Below are 16,432 nucleotides of genomic sequence, written 5' to 3'. Positions count from 1 at the left end.
TAATTTTATTAAACCATTATTTTGATTAGTTTTTATTCCATAAACAACATAAACAATCTTTTAATACAATGTAAAAACTGCTTAATAATGATGATTCTTCTCTAAACTTGTGAAAACAATATCCTCCAGTCATACTTAATTAAACTGGAAATGAAACTGGTTTACCACCTAACGATTTCACTGCTTTCTCTTTTAGTATTAAATATCATCATCCAATTATTTTACAGCATTAACATTAATCAGAAAAAAAAACAAAATAAAAATGTTTCATAATAGTCATACTTATAAAATAAACCCATACCTATCTTTCAGTAGAAATTAATATATACTAAGGGGGTGTCAAATAACAAGAATGTATTTAATTTATCATCTCAGTAGCAGCTTAATTAAAACTGAGCTTTAATCAGAATAATTCCTATCTTGCAGGTACCAACATATTTATTCACCATATTACCTTACTTTTTAAAATGTCCATCGTGTTCTCTACTGTATTACATTACCATTCCACATTTATTCCTATACATTACAGCCCCATTACTTGTTCAAGCCTTTATTCTGACTGTCTCGAAATATTTGTAGCATGTTAACATTTTCTACTTTTAATCCACTAATAACCTCTAATCTTGTCCAAGATAGTAACAAAAAAGGTAAATAAACCACTTTATAGGGTTCAAAGGAGATTTAGTATTGTATGTGAAGATACTTAGCCCCCCCTTTGCCAGTATTCTTTTCAATTTTTTTTTGAAAATATAAGACTTGTTTAAATGATTTAACATTGACCTTTTATAAAACTACTTAAAAAAACAAAACAGTAAATACCTTGAATAAAATATACTATATTTTAATAAAGCCTTATACTCATATCTCAAAATAACAAAATGCTATGAAAAGGAATGACATTTTTTCACCATGTAGTACAACAGTCAAATTCATATCTCCACATAAAGCCTCATAATAGATACTTCTGATTTATCAAACTTTTATAATGTTGTAATCACAAAGACTTTCTAGCAATTAACAATGTAAATATAAATATGAAAATTGAATAACATGATATCCCTAATAATAAATAACCAAAACCAAACCAAGTGAGCCCATTCGTTTAAACCTGTTATCAGGTTCTCTGGTAACATCCCTAGAATTGATGATGTTACCCCGTCAAGTAATGAAATGTCTGCAAGCCAACCATGCTCAGAGAGCACCAAGAACTCCACAGTTCAACCCTGAGCTATGTATAGTCTCTTCTATTGGTTCTTTGATACAACTTGTCTTAAGCATTCATGCAATCATTATAGTTAATATCTGGTTTTAGGAGACCGTTTCTGGGTCTTTGTTTCTCTCACTTCATCAAAACAAGAAATTCTCAGTAGCTCTAAAAGTTGTATTTCAGGTCAATTCTATTTGAAAAGGATAGTCCTCAAAGTATCTGCAAGCCAAGTAAGACGATCAAAGCCTGATAGTATTCTACTAACTATGGTCTGCTCTACAGTATTTTAACAAGTAGTAATGCATAGTAGAAATGATCTTTTTGAAGGAAGAAATATTCTGTTCTGAAGTACATATATTGTTGCTACTGGCAGTGACTTTACCCTTTGCTGTTTAGTCAATACTTCGTTTGAATGCTAGGTTATTATGGAACATGGTTCCAGACATATTGTTATGAAAACAAACTTGGCAATTTTAATTAGAAGTGATTCACATTGTCTGGGCCACATCAGCCTTTGGGAAGTGCTACTTTGTATCAATTGAAAGCTCCAGAGGCTGATCTTGATAAAGCACATGCATTTGCACTCTGCTCTTATAAAGTACATTGCACTCTGAAATAGCTCAGATCCAATCACTCAAGTTAGTCCCTGACTGGAATATAACAAAGAGGCAATAAAAAGCACCGTCGCCTCTTAGACACCAACAAATAAATCCAAAATGCCCATAATGGTATTCTTGGGTGTGAAAGAAGAGCAGAGCTATAATGTCAACAGATTTATAATCTCAAACTATCATTGGATGAATAAGAAGGAATCAGAAGTCTCCCAATTTAGATTCTGTAACAGAACATCCACGGACAAACCCTAGCAATGTGATATCTAAAGTCAAGGTAAAAAGTGTTATAAAGGGATCCTTTGGTCAGACTGATCACATGCTATCTACAGATCAAGTAGAACCAAGACATTATCATGAAAATGTGCTACCTCTCTCTAGTCAGAATTTAAAGTATATAAATTAGGGCTGCTACACAGAATAGCAATATCACTTAAGACTTCTATACTGCTTTACAGCCCTCTCTAAGCAGTTTATAGTGTCAGCATATTGCCTCCAACTATCTGGGTCCTCATTTTACTGACCTCGGAAGGATGGAAGGCCAAGTCAACCTTGAGCCTGGTGAGATTCGAACTGCCAAATTGCAGTCAGCTGGCAATCAACAGAAAAGCCTGCAGTACTGCATTCTAACCACTGCGCCACCAGAAGCTGGAATGGGCTTACTCCCTATTGTCCAATTCAGAGGAAAGGATCAGAACCAATGGATTAAAACTACACGGAAACACTTCAGTCTAAACATCAGAGGGAATTTCCTTTATGAACTGTCTGACAGACAGTGGAAGAGACTGCCATAAAAAGTAATCAATTGTTCTTCAAACAGAGGCTGATTGGCTATGTCCGGTAGTATTTTAATGGATACTGCACTAAGCAGAGTATTAAGAGCATAAAATATACATTGTCCTCTTCAGCTATATGAATCTATTGTTTTATCATTTCCATTCCTGGTTAGCAACTTTCAAAAAACCCTGAACGGAACGGGACAATTCACCATGGCCAACTTGCTAGGGACAACACACCACAAGGTAATTCAACAAACATAAAAGTTAAATTAATTTCAACAGAACAGTAGTCAATAATAATAAAATTAAATCAATCTAGAAATACAAGAGTTACAATAAGTTTGATTATAATGCGATCACCAATAATAAAAGTAACTAAATGAAATGATTAAGTCAGCATTGAATTGTCCCAGTGAGTTGTCACATGGCGAGTTATTCCATGGCAAGTTGGCCATGGTGACTTGGCCATAGCGAGCTGCCCTAGACCATCCCTAAATGTCAAAGCACATCTATAAGCCAGTTGCTCAAAGAACCGAATCATTGATAAATTCTTGATAAAAAACCATATCCTTGAGAAAAGTAAGTGCAGCTGCTACATTAATTGAACAACCGTGCTCATGCATAGAAGATGCTTTCATCTTTTGCTATGGCAAGTGCTAAAAATATCTGTCTTTGTTTTATAAACAGCTTCTGCATTTTTACTTAGAACAGCCCAAAATATATTATATATATATTATATTATATATTAAAAATTCTCTATTTGTTTAAGAAAACAAATTATTTCTATTTAGCATTTTAAGCCTTGCAATTGTCATCAACATCTGATGCTTTATAGAAAGGCAAAAACATTTCAAATTTTCAGAGATTATCAGAATGTAAAACTGGCCTGTTAAAAAGTATTTTACATTCAAAACAAAATATATAGAAGTGGTTCAAATTCAAAACTATTTTCTTCACCCTATCCATAACATTTATGACACTTTGTTGTGAAGGATGTGTTGTCAGCATTAAATGCAATATTACTTTTAACAGTAAGGCTGGTGCAAAGACCACCTGTAAATGAAAAAAAAACTCAATTAAAAAAAATATCCAGACTTACCTGTAACATACCAACTATTTCTACTTTATTAAAAAATATGAATGAATGAAGCGTAGACAACATGTTTTCCTCAAATACTGAAGGAGTAGGTAGAACCATATCTTGAATATACTGTACTCTGTATGTCTGGTGTATTTTTTGTTTCAGCTCCGGATCAGATATTGGAATAACTTCTTTAAATTTTGCAGTTTTTGTCAGAAATTCCCTGTGTTTCCGTGACTGTGATAAAGAAGGATCATATTCTAGACATCCAATTACATCCATAATACATTCTTCAGAAAACATGACTTCAAAAAGTGCAGTTCTATTCAAGAGGAAGATTCCCTTAATAATTTCATACAAATGATGTAGTCCTTCAGTATTTTCCAAGTCCTCACACACATGAAAAATTTCTAAGAGTTTTTTTATGTAGCCCTCATTTTCAAGTGCTAAAGCAAGTTTTTCACGCCGCAATGGGGAAGGCAGTGAAGATGCCACAAGTTCTGCAATCTCTTCTAATCGATTTAATTCACAGGACGGTAACTCTAGACCTGGAGATGACATATCATCAAAACGCTCCTCTTCAGATTCATCCACAAGATCCTGAGTAATGTCCACTGAAGGGTCTTTTCCCTGAACCTGTTAAAGAGAAAGAAAACTATAAAGTATACCATCTCAATTGCTAAATGTCTACAAACATATACAGATGTATTACTGTTATTTTTTAATAGAATTGAGTATAGATCTGCATCAATAAATGCAAAATAAAGCACTTTAAAACTTAAATACACTACCAAGTACCATAGAACGAAGTCATGAATCAAGGAGTTCAATTACATAAAAGACTATGATATTATAGCTAGCATTTCCAATGAATATATATGTTAAAAATTAAAGATAACAAAATGCCTAAAATAATTTTTTTGATGTAACCACTAAATAGTATGTAGCACTAACAACTTTCTGTACGTTCATCACTTTTTCTTAACAGCCTCAGATTATTATGTAGGCATGTACGTTTATATTTTGACTTACAATATTTCTAGTTCAACATTCATTTAACTGTTGTAAATTGCCCTGAATTTATCCTAAATCAAGATGGCTTATCAATAATTTATAGTTTTCCAGAGGGTGGGAGAGCCTTCTATTATAAATGGATGTTTTCCAGTTTCTTGATCTATACAGGTATTCCACGAGAAATGAAAGGTCACTTAAGGTTGTGGTCTCTTACCTTTCCTAACCTGACGGGGTGGGGTGGGGTGAAGAGGGGATGGTCCCTTTTGAGTGGTAGGCACGTGTGCAAGGGTGCAGAACTCCACTTGCTGTGAGCCACCTGCACATCATCCTCTGCCTTTTCTCACCCCCATCCCACCTCACCAGACTCCACAGCACTTGGACCTGCTCCTAATACACCCATCACTCATTGTACTTACCTTTTGTAGCTCTCTACACCTCGTGTTGGGGAAGGAAAGTAGGCGACATGTCCCAGGGGCACACAGCAGTGACTTGAAAGCAGCCACCATTTTGTTCTGGCTGCTTGTGGACAAGGACAAAACGGTAGCCACCAGACAAACTGCTTCATTCTGCAGTCTTAACAAGGTTTGCATAGCACCGAAGAAGCTTCTGCATGCTGCAGGCGGCTTCTTCAGTGCTATGCAGACCTTGTCAAAACAGCAAAACAAAGCAACTTGTCCCCAGGTCACATGGCAGCAAAACAAACCTGGCTATTTTGTGGCCAGGACAAAATAGCAGCCACTTCCAAAATTGCAACCATCAGCTGTGCAAAGAAGCAATCCATTCCAGTGCTCTAGAAGCCTTGGAGTTCTTCAAAAGTTGAGGAGGAGGGTGTCTGGCCTGGTGGGGTGGAAATCAGTCCTAAGGTGTGGGCAAACCTGGTGGGAGTGGAAAAAAGCCTTTGGAGACCCTGGTGCGGATGGGAGGGCCAGGGCAGGCGGGCCTGGACCTGTGCTAGGGCTCCAAAGGCCCTCCCCAATCTGAATTACATTTAATGACCTACGTTTTCATTTAATGATTCATTGAGGAAAGCAGGGATGGGGTCATTAGGTGAAATGCTTAACTTAATGACAGTTGTAGCGTGACCATGATAGGCAGGCTCCATTACAGTTTTTTCTCGAGGACTACCTGCATATGTGAAGCTAACAATAAGCTCATATTAGAATATAAACATTTGCTCCTGATATCTTAGTACAACTTATTTTGTTACTTAAGAATCTACTTTCACCTTTAGTCTACTAACAACTCCTTTAAATTATTTCCAACTAAAATTCTGAAAACACAGTGTATGAATTTCAAGAAGTGAAAACCTTTGGGAAAAATGGAAATAATTATTTAGTACTGTTAATTGCATTAATTATGGCAGATAAACATTCACAGTACACATCTTACCTGACATATTTTTTCCCATATTTCATCACAACCAGCCTTTTCTTGAAAGCTAAGAGCCAGGTCATAGTTCTCCGCTTCAGACCAGACAATCAGGGTGTCCTTCAAAATTAATAAATATATACATACATACATAAGAATTTACTAGAGCTGTAGTCAGTCAGGACATGCAAAGCAGAAGTTTTATAGAACTCTGGGTAAAATACTATACATCTGGTAACACCTCCTCAAAGAAGAGGTGTCTTTTTGTGGGTTTACACGATAATCTTAAACAACATATGCATTTGAGGTAAGAAGATCAACAAGCTGCTTCAGAAAAGACGCAAATTCAGAACCAGCCTCTTCTTACCTCAAAAATGTATTTATCAGGATTGCACTTCAAATATATTTAAGGACATAAAGTATTATCTAAGAGTTACTATAATAATTATTTTCCTAGCAACAATGTGCAAAGAAATGCATATGTGACGCACAATGACAATATCCATACAATGCCCCTGTAGCATGTGAACTACAATTGCTTGGTTCATTTACTTAAAATTATTTTATATCAATGTCATGTTTGTTGGCAACTGATTAATTTTATGATAAAGTATGCTGATTCTGAACATCCATTTTGAAATCATCCTAATTCATCCATTCTTAATGTAACAAGACATCCGTTAATTGTTTTAATTTTTGTACTACTTTATACTCCTTGATTTGGGTATTTTATTTTATCAATTTCTACCCACATGGCCATAATAGTACAAAATTCCTTTGACTTTAGTTTTGTTTCATTCTTCTCATTCACAATTGATTTATCAATTTTGACCCATTCTTTATTTTTAGTAGAATATCAAATGACTGTAATGCTTGTTACATATTTTTGATAAAACTGTTGTATTTTCAATATCATGCTAGAGGTTCATAGCAGAGATAAAAACATTTTTTCCAATCAACTTGAAATCTATGAATTTGAAATTCATTTGTAAGATTTTGTTTGGTGTTCTATTTTAACTTTAATAAATTGTTGTAATTTTGTTTTATCAAGATAAATTCTCCATCTTTATCATCATCATACTTCATAAAGAAGTATATCTTCATTTTTTCATTAATTACAAGGAAATAAAACTGAGTAAACTATTACCTGTTGCTTCTGATAGGCAGTATTAGGGTTGATTTTGGACTCCAAAAGTAGAGAACCTAAAGAGTAGGGAGGAAATGCAATATTTATTAAATACATTTATTATTTATTAAATACATTTATTATGGCTGCCCAATTCGCACATAGGTGACTCCACAAGGCTTACAACATTAAAAAATCCACCACATAAAACCCCATGAAAACCTCACCCCACCCCCAAGGCAGAGACAACACAATCAAATCAACCACTTGATTGGTTCCATTTCCATTTGTGCAGCATATTTTGTGCTCATAAAATAGATTTTAAATGTGCATACCATTCTACAAAGAATGCTTTAAAATTAAAAGACCTATCTATTAGTAGATAACACATGCCTATTTAAAGAGTCATTTATTAAATATTTATCCTATAGGGAGTTCTCCTATAAACTGACAATGATTAAATCATGCAATATTTAAAATTAAAGCAAGAATTAGACTGGATAAGCAGACTTTTTCAAGTTATCATTCTGGATGTGTTTTCTAATAAATATTCAATGTGATAAAACTATCTGAAAAAATCCAAATGGAAGAATCAACAATTGACACCTTTTCTAAGCTTTTGGAAGGCATAAACAGAAAGTATCATTATTCTATACAATTAGAAATATAGGCAATCAATGATACAGAGATAAGCTAAGAAAAGCTAGTACAAATTTCTGAAAAACAGCCCCACAGATAAAATTGTGCTTTTTAAGCCACATTTATTAGTCCAGCCACACTACTGAACACTAATCATTTAAAAATATTAAAGGCAATTATGAACTTTCCAGATTTGGAAATAATTCCTAAAGATTATATCCCAGACCACTGAAACTACTGATTTGAGCTCACTGTCTCTTGTCAGAAAGAAGCAACATTTTGTATGCAATACAGAATATTTTCTCCTACCATTAGCCATAGTTTTATAATTTATTAAATCAGTGGCTCAAAAGTCCCCCCCTCCCCATCTGATATCACCCAGATATGCTGGATGTACAATCATGAAATCTGGGAACTGTAATCTACAGTATTTCCAAGCACCAGATTATACTTGCTTTAATTTATAAACTACACAATTTCAATGGCCTCTGGGTTATCTACAAAACCTGAAAATTATATAAAAACAGATAAAATATATTGATAAGGCTGAATAACAGTTGAAAAATTAGGATGGTAGCAAAGCGAAGAGGTATTTGTGTCAAAAAGAGACCACAATCTTATTCTTGAAACTGATTCCCAGTGTAACTGACACTGTCAGAGCTATGTTAATATCTCTTTTATAATACAATTGTATAAAGCATTTGAAAATAACTGAACATTCTTTAAAAAATAGAAACAACACTGACTTTAATCACAGAATAAAGTTTCTTTTAAAGTTATCATTTCCTCAAAGTTCAACTAGAAGGAAGTTAAAATGTCATAAAGTTAATGGTTAAAATATTAACACTCTCACCAATAATGGTATGTTTAGTTATAATGGTTACCTTAGAGTACAAAGATAAACTTCACTGAAATTGACATGGGAAATCAAAATGCTAAAAACATTTATATCATTTATATATTTTAATATAGAAATGGAGCAAGTATTTCAAAATTATTAAAGAAGTATACTTTTTCACTAAAAATCTGCTCCAAATAAGCCTGGAATAAAACTAGACTGAAATTTCTTATTATGATGGTTTAGGGTTATATTGTTGTGCAATATGATTTTAGTGCTTTATAAGGTGTCACCAGAAGAAGAGGTAAACTATAACAAAATGCACTTTGACAACAAACCGTAGGCATCATTTTGCACTGCACTGATTTGTGTGATAAACAATTAACAATAAGTAAAGTATCACCAATTGTTATTTTGAATAGTATGTAGATAAACAACATCTACATACCATTTAAAAAAGACTCAAAAAACCAAAAAGGAAAACAAAAGCCCAAAACACTTCCTTGCCAGCAATCAACACCCCCCCACCCCATGAGTAGAGGTAACACCAAGATTAACTTTAGAGCAACAATTGAGAAGCAAACAATACTCCAATCAAGAAGTTACCAACTCAGACAAACAACCTAACAGTAAACAACAGCTTAATTAAGGAATCACCAAGAACACTCCCACCAACACTGACAGGGCAAGGCACTAGAATATAAAAAGAGAGCAAACTCCACTCCATTCTAGCACATTACCTAGTTATGAAAACATCCAACCTTAGAGAGCACCAAAGACCCCACACGTCATTATTTTATTTTATCATTATATCAGCTCTATATATGTTAAATTCTATGCCACTGAAACATGCTGGACTTTTCTAATCATAGAGTGGGGCTATTTGAGTAGGTCTTTGTGACTTGCCACAAAGATGCTGATTAGGTGAAGAGGACACAGGTTTTCTATCCATATGGCTGCTTTGTACACAACAGAGTAATAAGGGATGATAACAGTGGTTCATGTTTACATCCATGCAAAAAAAAAAAAAAAAAGACACCCGTTCTTTAAACATTATAGGACTGTCTCAAAATATTTTAAAGGTTCCAATATATCCTATCTGATACTCTTTTTTAAAAACAATAACATTAAAGTGTGCTCCTTAATGGTAATGATTAAAATGACTGCCTAAACTCAATGTATGAATACCCATAGAATAAAAATCATGAAAATGTGTGCAAATTACTCATAATAAAAAGACTATCATAAGGCTAGAAGGGACCTTGGAGTCTTCTAGTCCAACTCCCTGCTAGAGAAGAAAGCTTAATAAAGCTTTCTTTACTTAATCCACAGTAATTTCCTATAGACCTGCCACAGAACTGTAATATCTGGACCAAAAGTGCTTTTCAAGAGGCAATTGGACTTCCAGAAAGTCCGGTTGCCTCTTGAAAAGCACCTTTGGGACAACCATGATCTGGATTACTGATAATCTCCATAGACATACAATGTCTGGAGTTCAATTTGTTTCTCAACTACCAATCCCACCTCCCAAGGACATATATTATTCAAAGTATAATCTTGTTATGATGGAAGGATCATATAAGGGACCATATGAGGGTTGGCTAGAGGAAGATCAAATACATCTTGCCATCCAAAATGTCACATGGTCTATATTCTGTTTGGTGGGCAATACTGATCTATTTACAATCAGTATTTACAATGCCAGGTACAGCACATATTCTGAGAGTATTTGAGTATTTGGTTAAAATTATGACCACGTCATTGTGTTTTAACTTAAATCTAAGCAAATACATCCCTTAATTAGGGTCAGACTGGAATATTTTATGCACATATTAAAAACAAGTTTCACTGAAGAGAATGTGACTTCAAAGGGGTCAAATCCTCCCCTTCGACCAGGCCTATTGTGCAAGGCGCTGCTAGGCCCGAAGCCCCTTTCCTCGCGCTTCATTAGCCAGGCAAAGCGACTGAGATGGAACCGCCCCTTCTCTCCCAGGGAAGGCCACGACCTAAAAGGGGGCCACGGGGGGATGTCGCGCTTGCCGAGACCAGGGCGGGGAGAGGAAGAGGCCCGTGTGGGGCGGAACAGCCCGCGGCGTGGGCGCCCGTCTCCTGTGGCGTGATCGTCCCCCCCCTCACGAGCAGCAACCTCTGCTATTGGAGGAACATAAGTCATCTTGTTATGATGGAAGGATCATATAAGGGACCATATGAGGGTTGACTAGAGGAAGATCAAATACATCTTGCCATCCAAAATGTCACATGGTCTATATTCTGTTTGGTGGGCAATACTGATCTATTTACAATCAGTATTTACAATGCCAGGTACAGCACAGAAATACATTATTATACTAATACACCCAAATGAGGGATTTCACATTTTTAGTATTATAAACATAAGGTACATTTCTGATAACTCTGTTGCAACCTTCTAAAGTTATTTTATATTCTGAGAGTATTTGGTTAAAATTATGACCACGTCATTGTGTTTTAACTTAAATCTAAGCAAATACATCCCTTAATTAGGGTCAGACTGGAATATTTTATGCACATATTAAAAACAAGTTTCACTGAAGAGAATGTGACTTTCTTTCAATTAATAACATACTGAAACTGGTGGCAAATTGATTCCAGTTTTATTTTTCCCCTATCTATTAGCTTCATCCATGCTTGCTTTTAGAAGAAAAACCTTCAAACTTGTTATGTGAAAAATTTTCACCTATATGATTAAAAACACAAGAATGACATGGCCAAATAGCCAGGAGTACATTGAGACAAGATGGGATTTTAAATTTCATTGGTAATAATTAAAATACATAGGATATATTGAAACCTTTAAAATTCACTTCTGCTTCACAAAAATATTTTATATGAAAATAGAGACATGCTCCAAAACTGACAACTTTGGAAACATTATGGATTCCATTGTTCGAAGAAGGGAGGTTAATGGATAGGGTTTGCTTTTATTAAAAAAATGAATTAAAAAATTTCTACAGGATATGGAAAACATGACAAAGTATTTTAAATAGTCTACAAAGTTTCTAAGCTAATACGGTATAAAGATCTGGAGAAATCTTGTTAAATATTTGGCCATACAGTATTTTAATGGTCTACACACAATTTAAACAAGAATACTATATGCTTAAACAATTAGGTTATTTAGGTATCATAGGAAAAGTTTTCAATGTTTAGGAAAAGTTTAATGAATACTTTAAACAATTAACACTATCCATAGTCTGCCATCTAGAAGTATTTAAAGTCACATACTTTGATGACTGTTAGGCAACTTACATGAACAGAGATGAAAATTGTCTTTTGTGAAAGCTATCATGTAGAAAATAGCCCTTACCTGATTCTCATCCAATTTAAGCAATACAAAAATGCATTGCCCCACATCTAATTATTAGCATGTGTCAGAGTTCATTAATACAAGGATTAATATATTTGATGCAGACTTGTTCAGCTATACTTACCATCACTTTCTGCCCTGACAAGCAGGGACATGCCCTTCAGCCTTTCCACATAGCCAGAGGACACATGTCCAGTGCCCCGATCATCCCATTGTCTGTCTTCATTTAATGTATAAACCTTCACTCTCCTCCGAGTATCGGTCATTCTGCCTTTTCCAAACCACAAGGGTCTGTGATAGTCTACCAAGAAAAGCTGTGATGGGGGGGGGGCTTTGCCCCCCTCAATGAAGGGGAGCAGAAAAGGGAGCAAGAGCCCCACACGATACCCCAAATAGATCTTTTTATCGGGACTGTTAAAATAACTGCTTCATCACCCCAAAGGGGGGGGGGGAGACTTAAAACAGAAGGCAACGCTACCAAGGGAGCACAGAACTTTTTGCTGTCAAAATGGTAGCTTGGTAGAAAGAGGAGGAAAACAGGAAATAAAAAACGCCAAGATTTCAAAGAGAAGGAACAGAAGAAAACACCAGGAGAAAACGAAAAGAGGGCGATGAAAATGGAAACAGTTAAAAGAGGAATCTAGGCGATTCAAAGCGGGGAAAAAACACTACCACCAAAAACAAATAATTCAGCAGTGCAGACGACTAACGCTGGTTAGGGGGCAGATGAGGTGAACCGAAAAGCAGTAAGTGGAAAACAGGCCCGTGACAGGAAAAGTGGGGAGGTTTAAGTGGCCCTGCAAAAAGCCTTCAAAAGGAGAGGTAAAAACGCCACGGGGATGAGGGAAGAAATCCGTGGATACTTCCCGGGCATCCTGAGGAGAAGGGGGCGAAGACCAGCGGAGGGGAACGGGGAAGCGGGGGGGGGGGAGGAAAGGGGGTCAAATCCTCCCCTTCGACCAGGCCTATTGTGCAAGGCGCTGCTAGGCCCGAAGCCCCTTTCCTCGCGCTCCGTTAGCCAGGCGAAGCGACTGAGATGGAACCGCCCCTTCTCTCCCAGGGAAGGCCACGACCTAAAAGGGGGCCACGGGGGGATGTCGCGCTTGCCGAGACCGGGGCGGGGAGAGGAAGAGGCCCGCGTGGGGCGGAACGGCCCGCGGCGTGGGCGCCCGTCTCCTGTGGCGTGATCGTCCCCCCCTCACGAGCAGCGATGACTGCACTCTCAACGCGATGCCGCCGCCATGTTCTTCCTGCGCTCGCTCTTCCGGATGCTGCCAGCACTCCCGCCGACCTCCTTCGTCCCTTTCACGCCGCCGGAGCCCTTCCGTGCACCCGGCAAAGAAGCGGATCCCCTCCGCGGGTGGGGAGGATGGCTGAAGCGGTGGCCGTCCCGTGTCCTTCTGCCTCAGTCTCAGTCACTATGCGGCCGCCATCTTGGTTTCACCTCTCACTGGCGACACGGGGTCTCCCAGCCGAAGGCAGCACGGGCCGAGCGCGAACATTTAAAGGGCCCGCAGCCTTCAGGAAAGCTTTTTTAAAACAAACAGGCTCTGTGGTTGAAAGGTGTGCCCTTCGCACCTGTGTCTCCTTGGCCGGGTGGAAATCACGGAGCGATTTCCTGTGAGAAAAGCAGAAATGCCATCCTGCGAATGGTTATGATGTTTGCCCCCGTTTTATTTTCTTTTGCTGCAGCCAAGGTCATTTTCTAAAAGACATTTTTTGCACAATGGAGTAGCAAAAATAAAAATGCATCTACCTTACTTGCCCAGGTATGGGAACCGGCTTTTTGTACATCCTAAAGCTTCTACTTGGAATACCTTCCTTTGGGTGGACTACCAAAGCAGGATGAGGTAAAGGTGGCAGGGCCCACAACAAATAAATGAACAGCAGTTTTGTACCTTTGAATGCTTACAACCAGCAACTAATTAACATTTTATGAGCCATAACTGGGTGGCTCATTGCAACAGTGATAACATTAAAAACAACAAAAATAAAAGCCAACATCGAACAAACACTCCAACACCCAGTACCCTAAACTGACACTCCCCAATATGCTCCCAAAAGCCAACTAAAGCCTTTCAAAACATCTTTTTTTATATAATAATTTTTTATTGTTTTTGTCTTTTCATCACATATTACAATCTTTATATCAACAGTTTGTACAATGTTACATCATCGTATCTGTATGTGTTTTCCTCTCTTTACCATTTATTACATCATTATGTCATCTTATCTATACATTTTTATGATCTTTTACATATTTACCTACTTTTATATACAGTTCTATGTTTATTTATGTATATTGTTTTCGGCTTAATTATTTTTCTTATTTTCCAACCATTCATACCATTTATTCCAAATTTCGTAGTATTCTGATTCTTCTTTGTCCTTTAATTTTAGGGTTAGTTTGTCCATCTCTGCATAATCCAAGGTTTTTTTAATCACTAATTCGTCCAGCGGTATATTATTTTGCTTCCAGCATTGGGCAAAAGCTATTCTAGCTGTGGTTAATATATGTGTTAGTAGATATTTAATTTTTTTGTGTAGTTCCCTTTAATTATTCCTAGTAAGAAGGTTTTGGGTTTATACTTTATTTGTTCCCCCGTAATTTCTTGTGCCCACTTCCAGATTCTTTTCCAATATTTTTGCGATTCCGGGCAGGTCCACCACATATGGTAGTAGGTCCCTTGTTCTTTTTTACATTTCCAACAGGTCGGTTTCAGTGTTGGGTACATTTTTGCCAATCTTGTTGGTGGTAGGTGCCAACGTTAAAACATTTTGTATATATTTTCTTTCAGTGTTGCTGATCTCGTTAATTTATCATTTATATTCCAAATTTTTTCCCAATCCGCTAGATCCATATTATAACCAAAATTTTTGGCCCATGCTATCATACAGCCTTTAACTATTTCTTCTTCTAAGTTTATTTCTAGCAAATATTTATACATTTTCGTTATAAATTTGTTTTCTGGGCCAATTAAGATTTTGTCTATTTGTTGGAGTTCTGTATATATTCCATATTCTTTTATATCTTTTTTGTATCTTGATTGTAATTGGAGGTATGGCCACCAATCTATATTGATATTGTTCTCTTTTAGTTCTTGGTTCGTTTTCAGATTCCCCTGGTTATCTAAAATTTCACTATACCTAACCATTTTTGATAGATCTAGCGTATTGGGGTGTGTCATGGTTTCCATGGTGGAAAGCCATGCCGGTATTTTCATATAGTGTTTAATTTTGTTCCAGACCTGAATCAATGTTTCTCTAATATAATGTGTATGGAAATATTTTTGCTTCTTTTTACTCTCTTCCCATAAGAAAAAGTGCCATCCTGTTTGCAGGTCATGGCCTTCTATTGCTAATATTCTTTTGTTTTTTAAATTTATCCAATCTTTAATCCAAATTAGTGCTGCTGCATTATAGTAGAGTTCCCAGTCAGGTAGCCCCATACCACCTCTGCTTCTATCGTCCTGTAATGCTTTCAGTTTTATCCTAGCTTTTTTCCCTTGCCAGATGAATTTTAGTATTATTTTGTTCAGTTCGGTAAAGAATTTTTTCTCTAATTTTATGGGGATCGTTTGAAATAGATATAGGACTCTTGGTAGTATGTTCATTTTTATAGTTGCTATTTTCCCTAATAACGATAGTTGTAATTTCCCCCATAGTTCTAAGTCTTTTTTTATTTGTTGCACTAATTTTGTGTAATTATTTTCTTTTATGGTTGAGCACTTTGCAGTTAGCCATATTCCTAAATATTTGACTTTCTTTACTACCTGGAGTCCTATTGTTTTTTCTAATTCTTTGTTCTGTTCTTCCTTCAGATTTTTGGTTATTATTTTGGTATTTTCTCTATTAATTTTTAGTCCTGCCACATCTCCATATTTTTCTAGTTCTTGCATTAACCTGTTCCCTGTTTCTAATGGATCTTCTATAATAAATACTAAGTCATCTGCAAAGGCCTGTATTTTGTATTCTTCATTTTTAATTTTGGTTCCTCTTATTTCCTGGTTTTTTCTAATTCGTATCAGAAGGCTTTCTAGCGTCAGAATAAAAAGCAGAGGTGATAGTGGGCAGCCCTGTCTTACTCCTTTCGTTATTTCAAAGGACTCTGTATTTTCCCCATTCAATAGTATGTTTGCCTTTTGGGTGGAGTATATTGTTTCTATTAATCTTTCAAATTTATTTCCTAAATTCATATTTTTAATTTGTTGTTTCATGTATTGCCAATTTAAATTATCAAATGCCTTCTGTGCATCCAGGAATACAAGTGCCACTTGTTTCCCTGTATGCACTTCATAATACTCCAAGATATTAGCTATTATTCTGGTATTGTTTCTAATTTGTCTTGTTGGGAGAAATCCATTTTGATCTGGGTGTATGTAGTCATTTAGTAATCTTTTTAGTCTCTCCGCTATTATTGTTG

The 16,432-nt window shown here is 36.3% G+C and overlaps 1 protein-coding gene across 1 annotated transcript in view; it reads right to left on the bottom strand.

Annotated features, from left to right (window-relative positions):
* The window catches only part of PPP4R3A (protein phosphatase 4 regulatory subunit 3A), a 35,493-nt gene extending 22,004 nt beyond the window's left edge, over positions 1-13,489 (bottom strand). Inside the window, exons 1-4 of the mRNA XM_081937190.1 lie at positions 12,134-13,489; positions 7,208-7,263; positions 6,082-6,180; positions 3,697-4,314 (exon numbers count right to left, since the gene is read on the bottom strand). Of these exons, the coding sequence (XP_081793316.1) occupies positions 3,697-4,314; positions 6,082-6,180; positions 7,208-7,263; positions 12,134-12,275 (915 nt within the window). The 5' untranslated portion in view covers positions 12,276-13,489. The remainder of the gene's footprint in view (positions 1-3,696; positions 4,315-6,081; positions 6,181-7,207; positions 7,264-12,133) is intronic.
* Positions 13,490-16,432: the final 2,943 nt, after the last annotated feature.

The sequence above is a fragment of the Natrix helvetica genome, assembly GCF_964273705.1.
Source record: "Natrix helvetica genome assembly, chromosome: 1".
Lineage (NCBI taxonomy): Eukaryota > Metazoa > Chordata > Lepidosauria > Squamata > Natricidae > Natrix > Natrix helvetica.
This window is presented reverse-complemented; position numbering and strand designations above follow the sequence as displayed.